The sequence below is a fragment of the Acomys russatus genome, chromosome X (genome assembly GCF_903995435.1).
Source record: "Acomys russatus chromosome X, mAcoRus1.1, whole genome shotgun sequence".
In the NCBI taxonomy this organism is placed as follows: domain Eukaryota; kingdom Metazoa; phylum Chordata; class Mammalia; order Rodentia; family Muridae; genus Acomys; species Acomys russatus.
Window position 1 is genome coordinate 8,507,351 of NC_067169.1, and position 26,987 is coordinate 8,534,337.

Sequence of the window (26,987 nt, forward strand, 5' to 3'; positions counted from 1 at the left end):
CCTGTTGGTATAATCTCACTGGCACCTCCATGTCTGTTACATTGAATAGGTAAGAGACAGCAATTTCCATTTTTCTCTGCCCAGGAAGCTTATAGCTAGAGTAGCCCATTAGGTACTTATCTGAACCAGACAACTCCAGGATGCTCATTTCTTCTCTGGAGACAGCCAGGATGGCTGTATCTGGGTTATTATCTTTTTATTGGGATTTAAGTTCCAAACAAGGTACAAAGCAGTGGTGAGAGGGTCTCGGGTTTCTGGGTGATAAGGGAATACCAGACTTGGCTAGATGGACCACTGCCAGAGGCCAAATGGTAAACAGGACTGGAAGGTATCTGGGGAGGGAAGACTGGGACCCAGGGGAATGCACAGAGATCATCAGCGAATGGCATATCGTACATAGGGGACCTCGACGTCCTCGCCACTTTCATCATTGCAGCACAGCTCAAGCACCAGTGCCCGCACGTGACGTCCCAGCTTTCTCTTTGACACACGGCTTACAATCTCTGTCATCCTAGGGAAAGGGGTGAGGGTTAGGGAGGAGGGCCAGAAAGACAAGGAAAGGGAGCGAAGAAGGGTGGTAGGGAGGGGCAGGAGAGGTGATAGGTAGGAGTAAGAGGTCCAAACTGAGGCTTCCCACCCAACACAAGGAACACAGGGCCTTTCCCAGCCTACTCACGGCTGATCCAACCGCTCCTTGAGCTTAGCGGCTGGCATAAAAAAAGAATAGAGCATGGACACACCCTGGGACAACATGGTGATCTCTAATTTGTGCTCTATCTGGAAGGCAGGAAAGGGAAACAGCAGTGTTATGATGGCAGAAGGCCAAAAAGTTCTATCCATATATTTCATTTCCAAGGTAGGGTGAGAGGGAGAAAGGACCTTTACCTTAAAGTAATCGAGGAACTGTTTGAGGGTCATCTCCTCACCATTAGGCTGTAGGCCTTGCACTTCAAAGCGATCCCACAATGTCCACTCTTGATTATAGTACTGCAGTGCAAAAGAGGATAGGATGTGGGCCATTTCAGAACCCCAGCCCTCTGTACCCAGGCAGGCAGACCCAGTAAGTCAGATCAGAATGTTTTGTTCAAAGCCTTTTCCTGGCTCCCATGTCACTCTGAGTAAGCACTGAACCTTTAAGAGACCTCTACTTCCTTTGCTTTTTGGGGGGCATGATTTTATTTTTAATTCGTTTATTTACATCCCGATTATAGTCCCCTCCCTCTTCATCTCCCGATCCCATCCTCCCTCCCTCCACTAGTCCTCAGAAAGGGGAGCTCCCCTAATACCAGACCTCAGCCTATCAAGTCTTCCTCTGTGGCCTGGTAAGGCCATCCTGCCAGGAGACCCCTATTTTCATCTTCTGTCCTTGATCTTGTCAATCACTGGTCTACTGACTTTTATCCCTTCAACACTTTACACCTTTGTACTCTTGCAAAAAAGATGCAGGTGTATTTTGACTGGAACTCTGACCTAGTGAGCAGGTCTAATGCAAACCAAAGTGAGTTTTATTGACATAACACTCTATTACAAGCCCATCTTCTGATATGGGCACCTACCTGGTGACGAGGTGCGGCAAGAGGTTCAGAAAACCCAAAGAAGGGCAGGGCCAAATTCAGGAAACCGTTTTTGTATGAATCAAGCTGTTGGTGTCCCTGAACTACCTTGTACAGCTCCAGACACACAAGGCCAACCACAGCAGCTGTGGTTGTGGCGATAGCTGGGATGATCTTCCCTGCTATCAGCTTGCTCTGAGAAATAGACCAAGGGAGATGTTATAAATTGTAAGAGCTGCAGGTCTACAGAAAGGGACAGGATGTAAGGAACTCAAGCCTGAGAGTGGGTAGATCAGGCCTAGAGTCCCCTTACCTTGTGCCGGTCTGCAGGGGAAATATCATAGTTTTCAGCCCGAAGATTGGATGCAGCAACAATGAAATCCATGTGGAAGTTGTTGTCATCATCCTGAGTAAGAGCAGTAGATCAGATGAAAAATTTCCCTGGCCTCTTGGGACATAAGTATCCTCCAATGAGATTACCTGTGGGTCTCTCTCCCAGATGAGAAGGAAAGCTATGTGGCATTCAGAACTATGTGGCAGTCCATGATCTGATCACTATAAAGGCCTGGCCTGGTTCCATATTCCTAGATCCCCATTCTTTACAACCCCATCTATGCTTAGCTCACCCCCAATTGTCCTATCCAGGGCCCTTTCCCAGCACCTTTTCAAAATCAATGGGATACATCTTAAATCCAAGCAACTTGTCTGGGCTGGGCAATGTAGCTTTGAGCTCCTCAAGACGGCTGTCATCTGCACAAACAGAAAACACAGACCTTTAGATACAAGGAGTGAGGTAGAAAGCCTAGAGTAGGGCAAAGGGAATTTGGTTAGATACAGATCTTGGAGAGAGATCGTAGAATGAAGGGGAAAGGAAGAAAGAAGAGCAGAATAGAGAACAAACCTAGAAAAGGCAGGAGTAAAGGCTATCAAGATCTAGAGAGATACCGGGTGGTGGCGCACACCTTTAACCCCAGCACTTGGAAGAGGCAGAGGCAGGTGGATCTCTGTGAGTGTACAGAGTGATTCCAGGATAGTCAAAGCCACACAGAGAAATCCTGTCGGAAAACCAAAAAAAAAGAAAAGAAAAGAAAAGAAAAAAGATCTAGAGAGATACTAGGAGCAAAAGCAAAGACCTTAGGAGAAAGTGGAGATGAGGTGAGGTAGAGTGATCAGGTGGATGGGATGTCAGTCAGTCTTGGGAAGATAATATACATGGAAAAAAAAAGATAATGTACATGAGACACAGAGGACATGGTAGGGATATAGGGAAGTACACAAGCATGGATATACAGGAAGGATCTGAGGGAGAGATGGAGAAGATATGAAAAGAGGCAAGATAGAGGATGAGATAAGGGGGAGGAAGCATGTAAGAAGTCAGAGGGAAGCTGTGAAGGTGGTAGAAGAAAGGATTAAGGAAATACAGAGGAACATAAAAGGGCAGGTATTTCTGAGGGAAGAAGGGGATGGGGAAGAGGGAAGGTCAATACAGGGGGGTACAGAGCTGTAAAGTCATTACAGATATCTAAAAGGGAAGGCAGGCAGGGGGACTAAATTATGATGGGCAACATTAGGGTAAAGACACAGAGAAGCAGGGTAGGAGGGATGTATGGATGTGGAGACATGGGATATCTGGAAGGAAACAAGTGGGCAAAAAGCAAAGGAGGAACTCCCTGCTAGAGATCACACCCGCTAGATGAACAGATTGAGGAGAGGCAGAGAAAATAAAACCAAGGCAAACCATGCAGTAAACAAGAAGAACAAAGTTTGTTTTCTTGGTGGCTGGAGTTGTAAAGAAGAGGGAGGGCAAGACTATGCCTGCAACAGATTGTCTTCATTTCAGGGAGAGGGGGGTGCAAAGGAAGGTGAGGTCACAGAGCTATTAGTAGAAGACTAATGGGGAGGCTAGGAACAGGTAGGAGTGGTGACTTCTGACCAAATGGCCAAACACTCTCACCAACAGAGGCATTGGCGCTCTGCAACTCCTGGTCAGAAACATGGATCTTGACACCAGACTTCGGGGTGAATGCTGGAACATGTACTGACTGCAGAAGTGAGGCCACAGCAGCTCGGTCTCGAGATCCAGCCAACCCATAGGTCTGGGCAAAAAGGTTGGCAGCAGCCATCACATAATCCAGATGCAGTGTCTAGGGGAAGGCAGGGCATGGTAGGGTTAATACATCTGCCCTTGGCTGGGAAGCCACCACCTCCATCCCACCCACTCACCCTCCCTACCCGACCCCAGGAAAACCGAACAAGGAGACTTACATTGTTAACATCAAAAGTAAGTGGGTGTGGACAGCGTTTGGGTCCAGACCAGAAAGGGGCTCCTGAGCTGGTAAGCTAAAACAAAACAAAAAACAAACAAACAACAACAAAAGAGAGTATCAAGAAGCAAGATCTTGAAATGGCAGGCTCTCTGACAATCCTGATGCACCATCTTGAAGGGGGTTGGAGTCAATTATCTAAGACTCACACTGCAAGGTCCTGGCTGAGAAAACCACTATCAAGTCTTAGACATTTGCTTCACTTGCTAGACTAGACTGGATCACCAAGCAGATACTTTGTATTTGTTTTTGTTTCTTCTCTTGTTTTTTTTTGAGATAGAGTTTCTCTGTGTAACATAGCCCTGGCTATCCTGGACTCACTTTGTAGACCAGACTGGCCTTGAACTCACAGACATCTGCCTGCCTCTGCCTCCCAAGTGCTGGGATTAAAAGGCATGCACCTCCACGCCCAGCATCCTTAATATTAATAAATGGCAATGAATTCTTACAGAAGGCCCTGTGAGGTCCTTCAAGCTAAAGAAAGGCACAGAGAGAAGTGACTTGCCCAAGTTCCAAGAGAACTGGGATTTGAAAAAATGGTGACTCCTTTGCTTTCAAGTCCATAATCTCTGCTTCATGGTCCACTACACCCCTGATAAAAATCAGGTCAGACTCAGGCTACACTACAGTGAAGGGGAACAGCAAGAGAACCAGTTCTCTTGCTCCACGGAATGAGAGAAGAAAGAAAAAGGTCATTTTTTTGACATCTTTTGCCTTGGACATTGATTGTACCTGGACTAGTAACTGGAAGAAGCCACTTGAAGAGTCTGCAGCAAACTCTGGTTGCAAGGAAATCTATGCTGCCAAACGGACACATTACCTGGTCAGGAGGAAAATTATGCAGCAGTTGCCGGATGTTGTTACAATACTGGGTATGCCAGTGGTGGCAGGCCCAGGTCACACAGTCGCCCCAAGTTTGTGGTCGCTGCAGCACCAAACTGCGTTGTACCGCCTCCAGCACCTCCAATGGCTGGGTACCCGCCAGCCGCAATGTCCGCTCCATAAATTTGGGGTCTCTATTAGGGAATGGAGGGGGCCGAGGGGCAAGATTACACAGTGGCCTCTGAAGTAGGCTCTAGGGCAATCCCACTTTCTCCACAGAAAGCTCATTTTGATCCCCAGCAGCATGAGACTCGAACATTTAGAATCCTTTGACAAGTGTGCATAGTGCTGCGGGTGATAGCTGAAGTAAGCATAGAATGTCTTTAGTGGCAGGCAGGAGGATGGGGTGTGCAAGATACTCACGAGAGGTACTGATTAACATTCTCCGCTGGCTGTTTGAAAAGGCCTTCAAATTCATCCCGGGCCCACTGCAGACAGAGAAAATGGGATTTTATGGAATGATGAACAAAACAGCTTTCCACAGGCACGTGAAAGTCCTTACACAGCTACTCTGGGAAAACAGAAGCTCCCAACCTTCCCCACTCCCTCATTCCTGGCCTCTCAATTTGAGTCAATGAGCTTGATCTGAGAAATAACTATTCCAGTGTATGTATAGAAAAACAATGCATTAAAACCAGTATGTGTACTATGCCTTGATGAAAAATGTGTATTGGCAGCTGGGCGTGGTGGCACATGCCTGTAATCACAGCACTTGGGAGGCAGAGGCAGGTGGATCTGTGAGTTCAAGGCCAGCCTGGTCTATAAAGTGAGTCCAGGGACAGCTAAGGTTACACACAGAAACCTGGGCTTGAGAAACAAACAAATAAACAAACAAAAAAGGTGTATTGGCTAAGTGTATTTTAAACCCTGCTTCAAGTTCAATGCTGAACACAATTGTAGAAGATCCTGAATCAACAACAGGAACAAAATAGTAGAGAAGTGTTTGTCCAAGCTTGGTCTCTAGCACCAAAATACAAAAAAAGCAAACAAACAAACAAACAAAATAGAGTCAATCCAATAATGATTCCTATCTAGTCTCTAGGGACTTAGCAGGAAATAAGACATTGGCTCACCCTCTTCCTCATGTATACTTAAAATGGTACCAGTTAAAACCCCAGTGAGAGAGGAAGAATGTAAGGCACAAATAAGTTCAAGGCCACACATGCCCGAGTGAGACTGGTGGGTACACAAAATTGACAGAGCCACTTTGAAACAGCAGGGGCAGAAGGAGAAGTGATAGACAAGATTGGTCTTTTCCTACCTCTATTCCTACTACCCGTCCCAACACACTGCACTTAGAATTCTTCTGATAGCATTACAGCTGTCCTTGTGGCCTGGGCACTCATCACATAGATATGGTAACTTCCTAACTTTTAGCCTTGTGATAAGCAACATCATTCCATATGTGTTATCATGTGTAGAGTATCATTGTGACATACCAGCATCAAGCTCATTTTGGGCAATAAATGGGGAGCCTAAATATCGTGTGCTAGAGACAAATAACTAGAAGAGAGGGAAAGAAATGACTACTTTGTTTAACATGAAAATGCTTTAAAGCCAGGTATCGTGGCACATGACTATAATCCCCGTACTAAGGAAATAGAGGCAGAAGGATCAGTTCAAGGTTAGATAGTAGTTCTTCCCCTGCCCCAACAATACCTTTTTCCCCCCTCCCCAAGACAGGGCTTCTCTGTGTAGCCTTGGCTGTCCTGGACTCGCTTCGTAGACCAGGCTGGCCTCGAACTCAGAGAGATTACTCTGCCTCCCAGAGTGCTGGGATTATAGGCGTGTGCCACTGCGCCTGGCTTCAAAACACCCTTTTTAAAAAGCTGTATAGGATAACTTTTTTAAGAAAAAGATTTTTATGTCTATGCTATGTGTATAGGTGCCCACAGAGTCCAGAAGGCATTGAATCCCCTGGAACTGGAGTTACAGATAGTTGTGAGCTGCCATGCTGGGAACCAAACCTGAATCTTCTATAGTCAAGTGCTTCGGTAACCACTGAGCCACGGCTCAGCTCCAATTTTAAATGTATGTGTATGGATGATCTGCCAGCAGGCACGTTAGTGCACCACCTGCAGGCAGTCCACATATATGACATCAGATTCCTTAGAGATGGAGTTACTACCATTGTGAACAGCCATGTGGGTGCTGGGAACTAATCACAGGTCCTTTGAAGAGCAGTCACTGCTCTTAACTGTTGAACTATCGCTAAGTTGTTAAGAGTGCTGAGTGTTACTGACATCTAATGAACAGAAGTCAAAAATCTACCTGCCTGTCACCTCAGTGATGAGATGAAAAGTGTATGCCACCACACTCAGCATATCAATCTAAGAAACCATGGCAAAACATTGTTAAGCATAGGTGAGGAATGATATTTCAGTATTCGCAATACTTTTGTTGGTTTGGGTTGGTTTTCTGAGGTAAGGTCTTGTCTTCCTGCCTTAGCCTCTCAAGTACTGGTGAGTCACCAGTACTCATTTTTACCTGTCTGCGAGCTGGAAAAAACGGTCAAAAGTAGGAATTGTGCAGGGTACACGCCTTTAATCCCAGCACTCAGGAGGCAGAGGCAGGCAGATCTGTAAATTCAAGGTTAGCCTGGTCTACAAAGTGAGTCCCGGACAGCCAAAGCTACACAGAAAAACCTTGTCTCGAAAAAAACAAAACAAAACACAAACAAAAAAGTAGGAATTACAAGAAGAGTACCAGTAAGTCATTCAGAAATGCTAAACTGCCAGGTGGAAAGAAAAGTGGTAGACGAAAACATGTCATACTTAGGCCTGTAACACCCCAAAGCCTGGTGGACATAGTCTGCCCCCTTTCCCTTAGCAGCACTCACCTGCAGAGTGTGTTCGATGGCATTGGGAAAGTTTTTCAGGGTGCAGATAGGAATGGATTTCTCTGGTGGATCCTGGCTAGAGCTGTATGATTCTGTGAGGAAGGGGATCACCACCTGCACGTTGCCCTTCGTGCCCAATGTGCCGGACTCTAGCAGTGGCTTCCGATAGTACACACAGCGGCGATCCATGTACATGCCTATGTGATGGGGTGGGGACAATGATGAAAGGCACATTGGGAAAGAACAGGAGGACCCAGCCTCTGTCTTTTGCCCTTGTCTTCTTTACCAGCCGTCAAACTTACGGGCATCTACGTTGTCCAGGGCATTGGCCACACCATCCAAGTTTTGGAAAAATTCATCATCATAGATACGCTCAGTGTCAGGACCTACTCGGTTCTGGTGGCTTGTCACCTGAATGTAAGGATTCATCTGGCGCACAGCTGCAGCGGCTGTGTCAGACTTTAACTTCTGTGAAGTCAGAAGATGCAGTTAAGGGTAGAACCTGGGACCCAGTTACTGGTGTATTCAATTCAACATTATAGAGAGCTATCCCCTGAACCTTCATCTAATGCTGTAAGAACCAGGAGGCTCTCTGGGTTACAGGATATCCTACAATGTCGCACGGCCAGAGGTGAAATGGAAAAGACGGCAGTGAGATGAAGAAGAAAGCAGAAGACAAGCATGTATTACAGACAATGGACAAGGCTCGTTTTGGTTTTGGGGGGGGTGTTTTTCGAGACAGGGTTTCTCTGTGTAGTCTTGACTGTTCTGGACTCACTTTGTAGACCAGGCTGGCCTCAAACTTACAGAGATAAGCCTTCCTTTGCCTCCCTAAGTAAAAGATTTTATTTTATTTTTTTGGTTTTTCGAGGACAAGGTTTCTCTGTATAGCCTTGACTGTCCTGGACTCACTTTGTAGACCAGGATGGCCTCGAACTCACAGAGATCCCCCTGCCTCTGCCTCCCGAGTGCTGGGATTAAAGGCGTGCACCACCTTTTGGTTCCCAATACTTACATATAATGGCCTACAACCACTTCTAAACTCAGAATTCTAGTTCTAGAGGACCCAATATACTTTTCCAGTCTCTTCAGGCAGTAGGCACACACACAGTAGACATACATATGTGTATATAAAGTAAATAGGTCTTTGTTACTGTTTTGAGACAGGGTGTCACTGTGTAGCCCCAACTGTCCTAGAACTCACTATGTAGACCTGGTCTGGAACGCAAAGGATCTGCCAACCTCTGCTTCCCGAGTGTTGGAATTAGAGGTGTTCACCACCACACCTGGCAATAAATACACCTTAAAAATAAATCAAGGAAAAAGAAAAAAGGAAATTTAAGGACAGGGGCTATAGCTCAGTGGTAGCCTAGCATGCATGATGCTCTAGAGTCGATCACTAGTACTGAAAGAAAAAAATGAAAATAAAAAAAGAAACTGACAGCTGGGCGGTGGTTGTACACACCTGTAATCCCAGCACCCAGGAGGCAGAGACAAGCAGACCGCTGTGAATTTGAGACCAGCCTGGTCTACAGAGTGATTACAGAATAGCCAGGGCTATACATAGAGAAACCGTGTCTTAAAAAACTAAAATAAATAGATAGATAGTTGTTCAGGGGGAAAAAAAAAAGATGAAAATAACTCATTCAAGGTAGGGCTACTTAGTGTTTGCTGAATGAATGAATGACCAGAAACAGACAAGGGCCAAAGGGAAGATAAGTAGATCTCTACTAGAAATACCAGGGATAAGAAAAATGAGGAAAGTGAGATGTCAGAGCCCCATCTCCTACTCCCATCCTCTCACCGTGACGTCCCAAGGCCGGAAAAGAAACTGTCGGTTCAGATTTGATTTTTCAATGGTGTCCATGTCTGTCACGACAACCTCTCCACCTTCTCCACAGCCTAGCCCAATCATGGCAAAATTCTTGAGTAATTCACAGCCGATAGCCCCTGCACCCACCTAAGAAATAGCCAAGAAGAAAAACAGAGGCAAGTCACGGTGATGCAAGTGGACACAAAGCAACCCATTGTTCCTCATGCCTGGTGGAGGCAATAGGATTGAGGAAAAAGGTCTACTGCTACATGTTCAAATCCCAGGACTGTAAGAAATGACCCTTTGGGAGGCAGAGGCAGGCAGGTCAATGTGAGTTCCAGGCTAGCCTGGTCTACAGAGTGAGTTCCATGACAGCCAGGACTCTACAGAGAAACCCTATATTGAAAACCCCCAGAACAAAAAAAGAAATGACCCTTTATCATCTGAAGATGAGACCAGAAGAGATAATGGGTTAAAGAGATTCAAAATAGGACTAATAAAAAGACCCTCCCCCTTTACAGTGCAGAAGAAAAACCCAGAGGGGGTGGCCTGAGACCAAGGGAGGTGACCATGCCAAGTGTTCAGTGAGATCACTTACCAGGAAGTACTTTTGCTTGCTCAGCTTCTCTTGGAGGTCTGAGCCAAACACAGCTACCTGCCCATCATAACGGTTCTGGCGCTGAGAAATATGAAGTGAGGAGGGTCAGAGAGAAACTTCCTCAGAAACGCCCTCAAAAATGCCCTCTCAGGCCCATTAACATACCGGGAGGCACTTGGCCTCTGTAAGAGCCTCTTTGTCCTCTGGGAGGCATTCAAGAGCATCAAAATACAACCATTGCATGATAGGCATAAACTTCCCAGAGCAGGCCTAGTGAAGTAGAAGGGAAGAGGAGGTGGCCAGTGTAATTCAGACCCTGACACATTTGGATAGCAAGTAATAGAGGCAAGTTGAAACCCAGTCTGTCCCCACCCTACTGACTTTCATAACTTCCTGGGCAGCGAGGCCCCCGATGAAAGCATTTATGGGTGCCAGGTCCCCAGCAGCAACATAAGCTAGCTTCCGGATAAGGTCTTCATCCAAGTTGTCCTGCTGTACTGCAGGTGGAGACCGAGCATTCACAGCCCGTGCTAGGGCCACCAGTTCCGTTGCATCCTCCTGGTAGGGCAAATTAAACAAGTAAGGCTCTCTCAGGGTACTGTTAGGGGATGGACAGTGCACAGGGGGAGATATGGTGAACCTTTAGCACCAAGGACTTCTATCCTGGCTGGCTGCTGGTCCATCTACCCACCTCATTTCGTGGTCGAGGTGGTCGGTTGTGCTGAGCACAGAAATGATGCAGAGCTTGGAAGCCAATGTGTAGTTGGGCAGGGCGAGAAAACTTGGCAAAGTCGGTCATCACAAACTTAGGGTCTGCCAGTGATGCTGGTAAAGATTTCTATAGAAGAGCAGCACATGAAAACAAGAAAAAAAAAAACAAAGAAATTTAAACTATCTAGAACAGCAGTTCTCAACCTGTATGTCATGACCCCATTGGCAAACCTCTATCTCCAAAACCATTTACATTTCATACAGTAACAAAGTAACAGTCACGAAGTAGCAGTGAAAATAATTTTAGGGTTGGGGGGTCACCACAACACAAGGAACTGTATTAAAGGGTTGTAGCATTAGGGAAATTAAGAACCACTGATCTAGAAGTATCCCCCATGGACCACTGCCCCCAATACTCACAAAGCTAATCTTTTTAGGTACTTTGACCTGACTGACGATGCCTCCACGGATGTAGTCAGAGAAGTTAGAAGTGTCACAGATACTAAAGGTATATGGACCTAGAGTGGATAGGGAGGCCGTCAGTCTTATATACCCTCCTTAAAGTTCACAAAACTCAAGAGACAGGGGGAAAAAAGATGCCTGAACCAGTGCAGATACCGGTACTATCTTTCAACCTCAGATCTCATTGGGGATCAGAAACTATCTCCCCTCGGCCCCAGAGCCAGTTCAGACAACATGAGACCCTTGTGTCCCTGGCCCTAAGTCTACACTAGTAGGCTGCTCTTTCCCAAATCAGCTTAGACACGAGCAGATCTTCTGATCTGCCCTGTTTAAAATGCAAGAGGCTCCTCCCCCTCAATTCAGATCCTAGGGGCCCATGTTCTACTAACATTCAAACATAGTTGGTGTTTCTCCCCACTACCTATCAGCTCTGGTGAGATCCCAGGTTCTCTGATCCACTTCAGGCACTCAGGAGATGGCTCCCCTCACTCTGAGCTCAAGGACTCCTCTCTTTTAAATCTCCTAGCCAGTTCCCCTAAGATATTCCCATGGCCCCAGCTCACCCAGAACTTTGATCTCTATAGGTTGACATCCATTCAGCTGGATCATGCCCTGCACTTCCGAGAATGAGACAAAGTCGCCACTCTCAAAGCCATGTCGGGCCTCGTCAAGGCAGGTAACCACACCGGGGTTGTCCTGATTAAAAAGAAGTGAGCCTCAGAGGCAAGTCAAAATATAAGAGTACAGAGAAAACTGCCATTGCCCATCTGTCTGTCAAGGCTCCCAAGGCTGGTTTCTTTACCTTGGTGACCATCGAAACCATAGCACTGAGTGGCTGTTCCCCATTGGAATCTGTGAGGACCATTTCCTCTCCGAAGTCACAAAATAGTTGCCTGTAGAGAGTGACAAGAGGACTGATGCCTGAGGCCCACACAAGGCCCCAGGCATCTTTTAAGGTGCACTGGATATCTGCTGAGCAAACTAGCCCATCACAGTGGGGAGACAACAGAACTAATGTCACACAGAGAAAGGTGAAAACACAGAATACAAAACTTAGCTTGTATAAGAGAGATGGGAGTCTCTGGCTAGGGAAAGTTGTGGGGAAAGGCATGGGGAAGTGGCACTCACCCAAATAGGCCTCGTGTATCTGCCACTACTAGCTTGATCCCACGGCTATGACAGAACTCACCCACGCGCAACTGGTCTTCCAGAGGACTGTTCGTGAGGACCACCACCTGTGGAGAAGAGAGAACAATGGCAGAAGAGTGGTGGGAAGGTCCAGACAGTCCTGAAGGTAGAGTTATCCTTTTAGTCCTCTAGGCCTTTTCTGGGGATCAGATTCAGTGAGAGGAAAACACAGCAAAGAGAAAATGAAAGCTTAGAGCATGTTGGGAAAGGCAGGGTGGTACTGGGCCCAGACTGTAGAACAGCTGACTCACTTGTTTCCTAACTGCCTCCAACCCTGCCATGCCCTGTGAGACATAGGCAGGGTAAACCTGTTTCAATCCAAAGTCTGAGAGCTCACTCCTACCATCCCTAACTGTTGGTGGTTCTCGAGAGGTTGACCACTCCACCACAATTTTTGAAACTGTTCTCTAACTTCTCCAGGAATATCCATCTCTGCCCACCAGGATGAGCTCCTCCTATTTCTGTGTCAGATTGTTGTTACTATAGCACCTTGGCCCCTGGAGTCCTTAGCCCCTGAGGCAGACTTTCAGCTCTCACAGCCTAGACTTTTTAACTAGTAAATGCCCTTTTCAGCTTTCTTGTGTCCACACTGCTATTCTCTATGCTTAACCCTCACAGGAACCATGTGAAGCTAGTACTGCTACCATTCCTATTCTCAAAATGGAAAGAGTAAGGCCCAGGATCTAAGTGACCTACCTAAAGTTACATTAGAAGAGCTAGACACTCACAGCAGGATACTTTGTTTCTAGTTTCCTTATAACTCCTGTATTATATAATCAGTGTGTCTACATCTTTCCCCCAAAAGGCAAACGCAAGGATTCATTGTATCTGCATGCTCTCTGCTTTCCAGCATGATGCTTGATACCCAAGACAGCTCATTAAGCAGTTAATATTACCAAAAATACCAAAGATAAGTTCCAAGAAAATCAAGCAGGAGGCTGAGCAGTTGCCAAGTACCTGGAAGCCACTAAGGAAATCTTCGACGAGGGGCCCAGTGTAGGCAGAAACAGGCACATAGTTGTTGAGTTCAGCGAGTCGGGGCTGAGATACCTCAGCTCGATTTTTACCGATGTCCTCCTCCCGAAGGTAAAACTGTAAGAGGGGAGGGGAAGTGGGAGGAGGATAGAGTGAGATGGCTGTGGCACACAGAGGCTTGTTTCTCGGCAAGAGAAAGTATGTTATGAAGAAGTACCTGGGAGGAGAGATCAATCCACTGTGTAGTGCCTTGGTCATGTAGGGTAACAGCCTTGACCCCACCAAGGATAATGTTCTTAGCAATTTCCACACCTAACCCCCGCAAGCCCGAGACAAGGACGCTGGATGTCTGGAGTCTTTTCATCGCCTCATGGCCCAATACGTACCTGCCAAGTTAGAGGGTGCTCCAAGTTAGGGTCCAGCCTACCAGGTCCAACACTTTTAGCGGCCCTTCCCACCTCAGGCAGACTTCAGCCTGACTTACAGCTGCCGGGAGTAAAGACCCTCGTCTATGTCTGCTTCACTGCCGTTCTTCGCCATTCCCTGGGGAGGGAGAGCAGGAACGGGGTCAGGACGACATACATGAGTTGGGTTGTGGGGTGTGGGCAAATGGAGAGTGGTAAGAAAGACTCCGTTTCCTACCGCCATAGCTGCCAGTCTCCAGGGAGAAGATACTCACGTTGGTTGGCACTGAGGGCACTTCGGACAGCACAGAGTGTGCAGAGGAGCAGTTAGAACCCGGCTTTGGATCAGGCCCGGACACGCGACGTTTCTTGGACAGCGGCGAGCTGGACATCTAGAAGAGAAAGGCAGGCAGAGGTGAGGCTAGGATACCTGGGGCTATTTTTCTGGTTTGTTTTAAATACACGGTCTCACTATGTAGCCCTGATTGGCCTTGAACTATTTTTCTGCTTCTTAGTGGTAAGAGTGGGAGCAGATTTATGTATTAGCAAATCTACTTTAGGAAAGAAACTGGCACAGAAAGATGAAGTGGCTTGCCCAGGATCATATCACTGTCAGGCTCAAGATTTAAACCCAGGTGGTTTGCCGTGCAAATCCACACAGCTGACCGATAAGTCATTTTATCCTTCCCTAGCCCAGCATAAGGGAAAGGCTCCAGTCCTACATAGTAAAAGGAAGAGAAGACTATTCTGGGAAGATCCAAGAACAGATGTGTACATACCAAATACTCAGGTTTTAAACCTTGATTTCTATAGGTATCATTTCTATAGGTATCCCTCACTTTGTAAGAGCTTTCCAATGCCTAAACCCTTCTCTCAGTTTTAGGAATGGAAAACCCAGGCCAATAAAACCAGCTACAGAAAGTGAAAAAACTGCACACTTCTAAAGTCTTTTGGCATGGGAAGTCCCTTCAACAGATGAGAAGTCATGATAAATGAACCTTTACTAGGAGTCCTCTGTGTGTCAAGAGCTACACTAAGCACTTTATAAACCTTGCTGTTGTCTGTCCTCAGGGCAACCTTATGGGAATTGCACTACTACTTTTTAACCGAGTTCACATGGAAGGGAAAACTTCATTCAGGGATATTTGGTGACTTGACCCAAGTTCCCACTCAGAGTGGCTGAACTGGGACCAGACCAGACCCAATGACTCTTAAGTCCAAGCCACTTTTCAGAGTTAGCAACTTTCATGCTCTCAATTGTCCTGACCCTGCAAGACAGGGTTTAAGGGCCTTGTTGAACAAATGAGAAAACCTGAGCTCACATGATCAAGTGACATACTGGATCCCAGAGTGGGAAAAACAATACAGCCTGCTGTTGGAAGTGAAGTGTAATAGTGGTGGATTCAGGTGCCTGTAATTAGAAGCTAGGACCCTCAATACCACCAACATACCTATGGTTTCGTCTTGGCACCATCACATTCAAACATGAACACAATGACAAGAGCTTCCTATTATCTACTGCACTGGTCACAAGAGTTAAGGGCTTTGTCTAACCCTAACAATGCCTGTGAACTACATGCTTATGCTCCTACCATAAATAGAAAGTGAAAGCTTAGAGAACTGCACTTACTCGCGCAGTATCATGCAGCTGGCAGCAAACAGTGTATGTGTGGTTTTCCTAGGTGAGTAATGGCAGGATTTGGCTCTGGGTCCAGCCCAGACTGCTCAGAGATGGGAGGTACAGGACAAAAGAGAGAAGAGGGGAGGTACAAGGCTGCCTAGGGTCAAAGTCTGCCAGTGAAATTGCTGGCAGTGCTTAGATCCAACTTGGGTAGGAAGAGGCTTGATAAATTAGGAGGAAGACAAAGGTAATTCCTATTTTCCATTTACTGACAGTGACTTATCATGGAGATCTCATTTCCTCTAAGCCCATTTTCCCCAAAAGCTGGGAGAAAAGGAACTGTCTTCCTGAGGAGGCTAAAGAGGCTACCTGTGGTCATAGCTGAGGGACCTGAGGACATAAGCTCCTCCCCAGGCACCCACAGGGGCCTCCATTACTTAGTTATCTCCCTTGCCTGTCATTGGCTGCTTTGTTTCTTTACTCCCTACATCAGACAAGATCCAGGGCCAGAGAGCTCTTTATCAGACCTTTTTACCTCTCCACCCCCAGTGCTGGCAACAAGGATATAAGTAAGCAGCTTTGGTTCCAAAGTGGACTTCGAAGCCAGGTGTGGCAGTATATGCCCACAGGCCCAGTGCTTAGGAGGCAGAGGCAGGACTCCACAATGGAGTGGAGTGAGAGCCTGTCTCAAAAAAATAAAAATAAAAAAGGAGAATTCAATTGCCAGGTTTTGGAGAACCCTTTTATCAATGCAAGCAGGAAGAATATAGGGCAGAGACACCCCCCCGCCCCCACTCATCCAAAAAACAAAGAAAACAAAAAACCCCAAACTCATTAAGGAATCTACATCCTTCCTTCTTCAACATGTGTTCAGCCTTTTCTATTAGACTCTATCTTCCAAAACTTGCTTGGCAAAGCTGAAATTAAAGCCTTTCAAACTTACCTCGTGTTCCCAAACTGATGGCTAAAGCCCGAGAATATTCTGTTTCCAAAGCAGAGAAAGGCTGGGCAGGGGAACCCAGGGACAGGCTTAGGCACAAAGTCAACTAATTGGGTAAGCTGGGGGAAGATACAGTACAGGGGAGGATGTTGGGGACTCTTAACTGAAAAGATTTTAGGAGTATGACAAAGGCATCAAGAAGTGATTGAGCTCAAGAAGCTGTGAAGAAGATAGGAAGAGACCCAAGCAGGCCTTACAAGTGATGGGGCATTGGACAAAGGTATTAAGAAAGACTTAAATCTGCATCTGTACAAAGAGGTGGGAGAATATAGAACCTGAGACTTGTAGGCTCAATTTTCTTATCAATTATATTTTATTATGAACCTATTAAATGGGCCTACCTCTCTAACAACCCGACTAACCCAAACAATCAGAAAAGGATATTAAAAAAGCACTACAATGAAACCTTAAGGATATCAGTCCCTGGCATAGTCAGCAGGATTTCAGCAGACCAGCAATTCCACCAAAGTGCTGCTGGAACCAGGAGCAGCAGCTGGAACCCCAAGCCTCAGCTGGAGCCCAAAGCCTTGAAACTTTCCCTGTAGCAGTTCTCTTTAGGAGCCTCTTGAAGTGCAGGGATGAACAACCAAAAACCAAGTCCCAACCAAAAGCCTCTTCTCCTTGGGTATGTATGTATGTATGTATGTATGTATGTATGTATGTGTGTGTGTCCTCTCAGTCTGTTCAATAATGTTTTTCACCAAGCTCCCCCACGAAGCAGTATGACTTCTAAGTGGAAAAACATCCTGCTTTCTCACATCTAAGCGGTAAAACATCTTGCCCTCTTCTCTATCCCACACTTGGGATCAAAACAGAAACAGGTTTATCTCCCCTTCAGAGACTACTGCAGGAAGATGCTGGGGCTGAGTTGCAGATTTTAGTTGTAGAAGCCTTTCACCAAAAGTAATGGGGATTCACAGAAAAATGTCTTTGATGGTGACACTATAGTGCTGGGAGATTTAGGGCTAATCAGCTAGGAGAAGTCTCTGAGGGTGGACTCTTAAAAAGGGGTTTCTAATGGAGCAACAAAGGTCTTGTGTGGTTCTAATAGGCACCACAGCTGCTCTCATAGGGTGGAAAAGGGAAGATTAATTTCAGATAGCTCAAGCTTTAAAAAGATTATGAAGCACTGAGCACGGCTGCGCACAACCTTTAATCGCAGCACTAGTGAGACAGAGGCAGGCTGGCCTCTGAGAATCTGAGGCCAGGCAAAGCTACATAGTGAAACTCTGTAGCAACAACAATTACAACATTACCAAGCAAATACTGCCTAGATCTCCAAGTGGAGTTAGGTTTCTCTAATCAATTCTGTGACTCACAGAACCTTGGTAAATAGATATTGAGATATTTCTACCCTGGTGGGGGATAAATGGGCCTGTTGGGGAAAGGGGTATCTGCAAGTGATAATGGGATTGAGTGAGGCCAAAAGCAAAAGCTGAGACACACTGAATGCGGATGCTAGGAACCTTTAAAAATGATGAAGACAAGCCGGGTAGTGGAGGTACACACCTTTATTCCCAGACAGAGACAGTAGGATCTCTGTGAGTTCCAGGTCAGCCTGGTCTAGAAAGTGAGTCCAGGACAGCCAGGGCTATTACAGAGAAACCCTTTCTCAAAAAAAAAAAAGCAACAACAACAAAAACCCCAAAACCACCACCAACAACAACAAAAAAAAACCCAGCACCCCCCAAAAAGAAATAAAAAATATTCTGAGGCCTGTTTTTACATTTAAGGGCGCTATAAAAGAGAAGCTAGAAGGCTGCTCTGCTTTTGAAGGCAGAAGTTGGGTCTAGGATGAGACCATCTGGCAGATGGGGCTACAAATCAACAGTCTGAAAGAGTAGATGGTGGCAGAAGCTCACTAATGGAGAATTGTGTCCAAACAGGTCCTCCCTGGTGTCTAGTCCCCTGAGAGGCTCTAAAGGAAATATACTGGAGGTTAAGGTTAAGGATGGCTGATGAGGAAGACCAGGCCTATGAAGGGACAGCCTAAGAACAATGCAAGCATGTAAAGGGAGGGGGGGGGCGGCGCGCGGGAGGTCCCAAAAAGCAAGGAAAGTCTCTAAGTGCTGATTCTAGGAACCAAGGGAGCCTCTAAAAGCAGATGTTGAAAAGAGTCTGTGACTAAGAATGCCAAGTGTCCACGATGGAGGATGCTGTCAAAGGGGTGTTGGGAGACCTTAAATATAGGAACGGGTCTCCCCACAGGAAGGCCAGGCAGATAGCTTTTCATAGGGTTTAATCCAGATGGCAGCTCTAAGAAGAGATAGTACCCTTGTGTGTGTTGGGGGGAGGGGGTAGATTCTGGACAAAAATGCTAGACAAGGCTCTTCTTTTGGAAATGAAGGCCACACGGATCGTTTCTTAAGTCTGGCCCTCTTGAGCCATGAGAGCAAATATCAGGAGGAGTCTTAAGGGAGATCTCGAGTATGGATGGCTTTTACAAGCAGAAGCAATGCTCAATTCCGGTGTCTTTATCGGAGACTGGGGAGTTCTGATAGGAAACACAAGGCTCCGGAAGAGAGCAAGATATCTGGTTATAATGCTGAGCCAGAAGTCTCCAGAAGCAGAGATAGGGGTCTAATGTCAAGGTCAGATCTCAGAACCCAAGGGAATAGAGGTGGTCTCAGACAGAAACGATCCACCCCGCCCCAGGATTTGCACTCCCCCACACCCACATGCCTATAGTGATTCCTGATACCCAGGACACCGTAGTGCACCCCAGACATCGTGCTGGCACAGAGCCAGCCAGGGACCCTCCCATACCTCCCAGAGCCCTTGATTCTAGCCAGGTGCTGAGAAAAGCTATTACCAATGCCGGTTCCCCGGGTCGCGCCGCCGCCAACTCCACAAGGAGCCGAAGTCAAGCTCGGCCGCCACCCTCTTCTTTTTCCTCCTCCTCCCTTGCTGCCTGAGCCAGCTAGGATTCACAGACACCTTCTCCTCCCCCGACCGCTGTGGTTGTGTGGTCTTCGCTACCACCTCCTTCACCTCAGCAGCCGACACAAGATGGCGGCGGCAGAGCCTGAGGCCGGAACAAAACCCTGAGCCCCGCCCCCAGAAACCCGGATGCAAGAGAGCCACGCCCACTTATGAATCATGTATTTTCCCTGCCCAGGTTGGGACTGCTTTAATTTGAAGGGCAATCGCGCCACCAAGTGGCTCTGGAGGCAATAACTAGAAAAATAGCTCAAAAGGTCACGCCCCATGAAATAACAAAAAAGAACTACTGCAGCTAAACTGTCAAAGAAATCAGGGAAGGACCTCAAGGCCATTCTTCTGGATCGTGAATTATAAAGCAAGGTGATGGGTTTACTAAGACTAGGTAGCCAGAAAGTAGATGTTAAGGCATTGCAACCACACCCAATGCTCATGAATAATGAATGATCTTGCAGCTACCGGGAATCAAGGAGACCAAAGCTACATCTTATTCATGAATAATGCACGAGTCTCAGTGGGATGGAACAAAAGAGGTAGGCCTGCCTTATTGCTCCATCTAATACTCAGTAAGCAAGAAATGGGGCTACTGCAGGGAAAATGCACTCCCTTGGCTCCTGAATACTGAATGACGCTGCAGCAGCAGCAGTTCAACTTTAAAACAGAGAGGTCAAGAAAGGTGGTGTATGCCCTTTAATCCCAGGACTCCGGAGGCAGGAGCAGTAGGATCTCTGACTATAAGGCCTGTCTGGTCTACTGAGTTCCAAGACAGCCAGGGCTACACATAAAGACCATTTCTCCAGGTGGCAGGGATGGGGTAGGGGTGGTCGGGGGCAACTAGGCTGTGCATGTGTGCACGTGTGCACGTGTGCACGTGTGCATGTGTGCACGTGTGCACGTGTGCACGTGTGCATGTGTGCACGTGTGCATGTGTGCAAGGTGGCCTGTAATCCTAGCAGCAGGAAGGTGGACACAAGATCCTGAGTTTGAGGCAAGCCTGTATAACAAGAAACCCTGTCTCAAAAAAGTACAAATCCCATCCAGTTCATAAAATTATTCATGAGGCTTGACAGGCAACCTTCCACTCTAGGTGGCCCCACCCAGCAGGGGGGAGATTATGACAGTAGTCAAGGCATACGTCATAAGGGATAACCCTGCAAAGCCAGAGGGGAACGCAGTCCTTGCTCCTCTCATCCTTGACCACTTCAGGGCTTATCTTGTTCCAACTAATTCCAGACTCACTATATGCCTTTGGCAAGCAATGCCAGTAATAAATTAAATAGACAAAGCACATTCCCAACACCCTGGGTTCAACCCATAGTATCATAAAAACAAACAGTACACTACAGCAAACCCTGCTTCGAAAAATGTACCCACCTCAGAGTGATGAAATGTGTTGTGAAAATGAGTTACAGAAAGGGTCTTATTGTGCTGCCACAAGGCACTGTTACAATTTTCAAATATATGTAAGTAAAGGTAGTATGTAAGCATATTTGCTTTAATCTAAAATTACTTGTGTGAGGACATATCCAGTCACTAACTTGAATGCATCCAGATCAGAAAAGGAGAATTAAGAACAAGAACTTAGGTTGTGATTGAGTAAATATGTAGAAAGGTTCTAGAACAGTGCCTGGCACATAGTACCATATAATTAACCTGATCAGTTTCAATACTGTTTTCTTTTCTTTTCTTTTCTTTTCTTTTTTTTTTTTTTTTTTTTTTTGGTTTTTCAAGAGAGGGTCTGTCTGTCTTAGTCTTGGCTGTCCTGGACTCACTCTGTAGACCAGGCTGGCCTTGAACTCACAGCGATCTGCCTGCCTCTGCCTCCCAAGTGTTGGCATTAAAGGCGTGCACCACCATGCCCCGCTGCAGTACTGTTTTCTTAAAAGACAGGGCTTTGCTGTGGGGTGCTAGCATAACTCCTGTAATTCCATAGCATTTGGCAGGCTGCGGCGGGAGAATCACTAACAGCAGGCAAGTCTGGGGGAAACAGACCCAGAGAGACATAGAGGGGAAAAAAAGGGAGAAGAGGGCAAGAGGGAGGGGAGAGGAAAGATCAGAGAGGAGGAAAAGAAAAAGATAGTTTTTCTGTTGCCCATGCTGGGTCTCAAACACTCCTTAATAAAGAGGTCCTCCCATCTCACTCAGCCTCCCAACTACCCCTTGTAATCCCATTGCACTTGGCAGGCTGAGGCAGGCAGGTCCCCAATTCTCTGGCAAGCCTAGGGAGACATAGTGACAGCCTGGAGAGAGAGGAATAGGAGACCTGACCCGGGAGCGCAGAGGAGGGAGGGGATGCGAGGCCAGCGGTAATTGGCTTGGAGGAGCGCAGAGGAGGGAGGGGATGCGAGGCCAGCGGTAATTGGCTTGGAGGGACGTTATCTAACGCTGAAACCAGACAGATCAGATTTGAATCCTAGTTCGGCCACTCACTTGTGCGTCTTTAGGACAAATTACTTCAATGTCCTGTGTCTCAAATTCCTCATCCATGAAGTAGGATGAAAACTACTTTTGAGACGTTGTGAAGATAAAATGGATTAATAAAAGTCACTAAATGGATGTAAGTTATTCTTATTATGCTGCATAACCACTTTTGCGGCCCCTGGGAAAGACTTGCCAAAGATTCACACCAGTAAAGATGGTTGTGATTTGAATCCAGAGTCTCGGTTAGTAATCTAGAATTACTGTGATATAAGGCATGAACAATGCCTGCGGCGATAGATGCCAGGTTTAAATCCTGGAACCTGTGAGGGAAAACTTCAGATCCCCAATCCGTAGAAACTGTAAAGGCCACGCCCCTCATGAATTATGCATAGCACCTGTGGACGAGTTAAAAAAAAAAAAAACCCCTCCGGGCGCTACTCACCTTCACAGATTATTGTATGGATTGTCAGTAAACTCTAGTTTGTGAGGCAGACTTCAGGATACCCCGTCAACACGCCCTTTCCGCAGGCTGATCCGCCCCCTAGAGAGTAATTCATAAGCTGACACTTAAAGTGGACCAGGTGCGAAAGAGGGTTCGCACCACAGCCCCAACCCTCATAAATGAATAAAGAGGCTAGCAAGGACTACTTGGTGGTCTGGTAGCCCGAGGTCCGCTCGGAAAAACCCGGCAGACAGTCTTTCGCGGCCTCCGTTAAGAGGCTGCTCTGCGGGCGTCTGAGCGCCTGAAGTGTTTGGGTCTCACTGCCCTAGAATAACCAGCTGCGCAGACCTCATCATCTAGTCAGAGGTCATAAAGGCCACTGATACGTATCCTCCACAATGCCACGTTCTCATGGTCACTGGGTCCAGTCCCGAAACAAGCCCTCCCCAACTCCTGGCTTGATTTTTAGTAACTTCAAACTTCTCTCTTCTTGGAGAGCCCGAAAATCCTGTCCGCCGACAGAGCACTCATAGGCAGACCCCAAGCCTTCCCCCAAGCGGCCCTAAGCGCTGCTTCCAAGATGTATAAATCTGCGTCTGAAAACTACCTCATAAAACAGACTCCTAAATGCCACCCTAGTCTCCAAGCACCGCCTCCTTAGGGTCTCCTAAGCAGTAGACACCCTCTGAATGCCACCCGGGCCCCACAACCTCCAAATGTGCCCGTTAAGGATCCTTAAAGTTGGGATTAGGGACGCACCCTCTTGCAAATGCTCTCCAGGGGCTTGGGGGCAATGCACTCCCGCTCACCCCCAGTGCTGGGCGGACGCCTTGCCTTCCTTCTGGAGATAAGCCGAAGCCACAGGGCAACGGAAGAGCAAACCACCTCCGTCGGGCAAAAAGAACCAGAGTTTGCGCGGAGCTCGGAAGCGCGGGGCCTTAGAGGGCCGGGTCTGGGGTGTACCATAGATGTCTGAATAGAGGGGAGCTTCTCCCTACTTCTGTGCGTCTTTCGCCAGTTTCAGTCTCAAATATCCCCTACAATTTGTGGTATGATCCCGATGCGCAATTCATACTGGGAGTTGTAGTCCTGTCCCGCTAATGCCTTGTGCACGTGGTGGGCATCAGCCCCTGGAAGATGGGAAAATGCAAACCTGGGTTTATTTCCTAGAAGTGTGTACTCTGTGAGGATGGGAAAAGGCAATGGAACATGATAGTGGCTCAAAATTAGAAGATATATCCAACATAAGCTCAGAGCTTTTGGCGTTCATTCATTTTATTTTTCCGTTTGTGCAGTTCAGGATGTGGGTTAGGTGCGGGGACTTCTTCCTTGCTCTCATGGAACAATATTCTATCGTGAGAAACAGTCCGTAAACATAACAGATAAGAACAAACAATAGCTTCATATACATATGCATTAGAGTTAGTAGTCCGTGACTACATAAATTTATCATATATGAACAAAAATGTGTGCATGTTTTTAACAGGAACTCTTTGTGCAACTTACGCTAGCTTGGAACTTGCTGTACAGCCCAGGCTGATCATGAGTTTGTGATTCTCCTGCTTATTTCACCAAACTGTGGGATTATTTACAGACACCACAATGCAAAGCTGCAAATGTTAATATGTAAAATGATTTACATCAGTTGGTATCTAATGTATCTTCTATTTAATGCATTGTGTATATAACTGACTATACACTATATACACAGCAAATAAGTAATTATTGTATACAATCATGCATCCCTTAACAATAGTGATAGTTTCTAAGAACTGTTATTAGGCAATGTCTCGCATGAACTTACAGAAAACCAAATGGCACAGACTTGTTCACCTAAGCTACATGGTTTAGTCAAGGACTCCTAGACTACAAACTGTGCGCGCATGCGCGCGCATGTGCGCGCATGAGCGCGCATGTGTGCATGCGCGTACACTACATATATATATACACATATATGTGTACATATATATACATATATATGGACTAATAGTATTTGTGCATCAAAACAGTAAAATTAAAGCAAAAAATACTAGTCAATATGGGGTGTACTTGTGTAGAATGTGCAAACTTTGAATTTGATTCTTGGCACATAATAAGACTAAGAACACAAAAACAAAATGCTGGATAATAGGAATTCTTCAGTTTCATTTATAATCTTTTGGGAATAGTCAAATATGCTTTATGTACATATACCAGTGTACCTATTTGTTAAATGCTATGGAGAAATATAGACCACAGTGAGGTGAATTTGCTAGAAGTTGCAGTCTTACACAAGGAAAGAACACAATGGTTTGTGGAGTTGGAAAAGTCGGAAGGAGGGGCATTAGATGAGGTGTGGGGACAAATCAGCCAGGTTCTTGTAAACCAGATTGAAATGTTTATCATTTAAGATTCATGGGGAGATAGCTCAGTGGGTAAAGCACTACTCAAGCTTCAGGTCCTGATTTTGGTCAGGCTCTGAGCCAACTTTAAAAAAAACTGGGCATGGAAGACCAACAGAGTCAACTAACCCGGGCCCAGAGGGGCTTGCTGAGAATGAAGCACCAACCAAGGACCATGCATGGACTGGAACTAGGCCCCCTACACAGATGTAGCCAATGGGCAACTCAGGCTTCATGTGGCTCCTCTAGTAAGGGGAGCGTGGGCTGTCTCTGCCATGGACTCTATTGCCTGCTCTTTGATCACTGCCCATTGCTGGGACTGCCTTGCCCAGGCCACAGAAGAAGAGGATGTACTCAGTCCTAATGGTACTTGATGTGCTGGTGTGGGTGGGTGAGTGGGCTCCCTTTTTCAGAGGAATAGGGGAGGGGGGATGCGGGGAAGAGGGAGGGAGGGAGGGGGGATCTGGGAGAAGAGGAGGGAGAGGTTATGACCAGGATGTAAAGTGAATGAATGAATAAATAAATAAATAAATGAAAAGGAGTGGTTTTAATCAGAAAAAAAAAAAAAAAAGCTGGGTATGGTGGCTCAGGCCTGTAATTGCAGTGTTGGGAGGTAGAAACAGGACACCTGAAGCTCACTAGCCAGCCAGCCTAGCTAATAGGTAGGTGAGTTACAGGTTTAGTAAGAACCATTTTGTCTAAAAAGTAAGGTGGGGGGGGGAGGACAGTAATACAGGAGGAAAGGGAAGGAGAGAGAAATAATACTAAGGATGTTTGAAAAGGCCATAGGGAAAGACTATTTTATAAATTTACGTAACACATACACATATATGTAATACATACTTTTACACATTGTAATGAGGGGGGTCACATGGAGTGATTTCCCCCCCCCCCCAGCCATAGAATAACAACAACAACAACAAACCAGCACCAAGCATGGGAAACCTCCCTTCCAGTTTTTGGTCAGGGGGAGTCCAAGAGAATTCTCCAAAATATAGGCTATTGCCATTGTCCTTCAGGAACCTGAAAGTAAGACCTTAGTGCTGAAGATAGGGCACATTTCAGACCCAGGACTTGGGAGGAATTAAGCTGAAATTGACCTAGAACAGTGAAAGGGAGATCAGGGAAAGGGCGTAGAAAAAGTGCAAGAGCCACAAGACCAGAAAGTCTGCCACTAGATAGTGTCTTCTGGACATGACAGGGAAGCTGCACCCATGAAATCCCAATATGCTTGCCTAAACAGGACCTCCATAATGACAATACCAGTTTGAGATGGCGATGCGAATGGAAGGGGGGTAGGATTTCACAAGTCCCCACGCCTAGACAAAGAGCTACAATCAGTGGCTGCTATGAGGAGACTCAGTTTCCTTTTGAGCTATGCCCCTTGGCAGGTTACCCACGTGCTCAGCCTTACAAGTAACACTAAATGAACTCAGTAGTATGTATGTATATGTATGTGCATATACATATATATATTTTTTTCCTGATTTTCCCCTTAGTTGTAGGGGTTATTATGCTAGAGATGTATCAACTGGGGCTGGGCATGCAATGGTCATGTCTCTGGATTTTGACCAGTTGTGGATCTCTGGAATAGTCTCTATTGCAAAAATAAAGCTTTGGTGGGAAGTATTAACTACACTTATCTGGATATGAGGATACGTATGTAACACACACACACACACACACACACACACACACACATATTTAGTAGGATATATATGGGGATCATGGGACAAGTTGGAGGAGGGAGAGGGGTGAAAATGATGAAACTCAGTCCTCATGTATGCAATTCTTTTTAAAAATGAAAATAAGTCGGGCATGGTGGCGCACCCCTTTAATCCCAACACTCAGAAGGCAGAGGCAGGCAGATCTACCAGCCTGATCTACAAAGTGAGTCCAGGCTAGCCTGGGCTACAGAGAGAAACTCTGTCTGAACTCCTCCCCCCACAAAAAAACCTTTTAAAAATAATAATGTGAGGCAGGTGAGATGGTTTAGCAGGTAAAGGTAGTGTGCTTGCTGTGCAAACCTAATGGCCTGAGTTTGCTCCTTAGAATCCACATAACGTTGAAAGGAAAAACCAATTCTAACTCTTAGAGTTGTCTGCTTCATATGTGACATGCATAATAATAATAATAATAATAATAATAATAATAATAATAATAATAATAAGTTTAAAGACAAGGTGAAGAGTGACAGAAGATACCTGATGTCAGTTGGCCTCCAGACTTGAACACACAGGTCTGCATACTTGCACATATCTACACATCACACACACACCATCCACAAGGAGCTGTAACAGGGCTTTATTTTTCAAGACAGCATCTTACTGTAGGTCCAGCTGGCATGAAACACTCTATAGTTAGGGCTGACCTAGAATTTTCTGTAATCCTCCTGCCTTAGCCCCCCAAGGGGCTAGAATTATGATCCCACCA

At 46.2% G+C, this 26,987-nt stretch overlaps 1 protein-coding gene across 1 annotated transcript; it reads right to left on the minus strand.

The window, feature by feature from the left end:
* Positions 1 to 14,141, minus strand: Uba1 (ubiquitin like modifier activating enzyme 1). The gene is made up of 25 exons (XM_051140973.1): positions 14,025 to 14,141; positions 13,830 to 13,888; positions 13,563 to 13,731; positions 13,328 to 13,462; positions 12,311 to 12,417; positions 11,985 to 12,075; positions 11,746 to 11,878; positions 11,141 to 11,238; positions 10,701 to 10,847; positions 10,391 to 10,567; positions 10,175 to 10,279; positions 10,010 to 10,090; positions 9,403 to 9,558; positions 7,901 to 8,066; positions 7,599 to 7,795; positions 5,123 to 5,187; positions 4,698 to 4,893; positions 3,819 to 3,893; positions 3,508 to 3,697; positions 2,215 to 2,303; positions 1,867 to 1,959; positions 1,557 to 1,748; positions 886 to 987; positions 677 to 777; positions 1 to 511 (listed from the first exon to the last, which is right to left on the minus strand). Exons 1-25 carry the CDS (start codon positions 14,139 to 14,141, stop codon positions 376 to 378), a joined length of 3,177 nt encoding a protein of 1,058 aa, XP_050996930.1. The 3' UTR covers positions 1 to 375.
* Between the last annotated feature and the right edge of the window lie 12,846 nt (positions 14,142 to 26,987).

Bases quoted from the DNA above. Each gene is read 5' to 3' on its own strand.
- Uba1 (XM_051140973.1), bottom strand. From the start codon at position 14,141: ATGTCCAGCTCGCCGCTGTCCAAGAAACGTCGCGTGTCCGGGCCTGAT. The intron at 3,894-4,697 runs GTAATGTGTCCG...GTTTTGTTTTAG, and splicing joins ATAATTTTCCTCCTGACCAG to CTTACCAGCTCAGGAGCCCC. The intron at 778-885 runs GTAAAGGTCCTT...CCTGCCTTCCAG, and splicing joins AGTTCCTCGATTACTTTAAG to ATAGAGCACAAATTAGAGAT.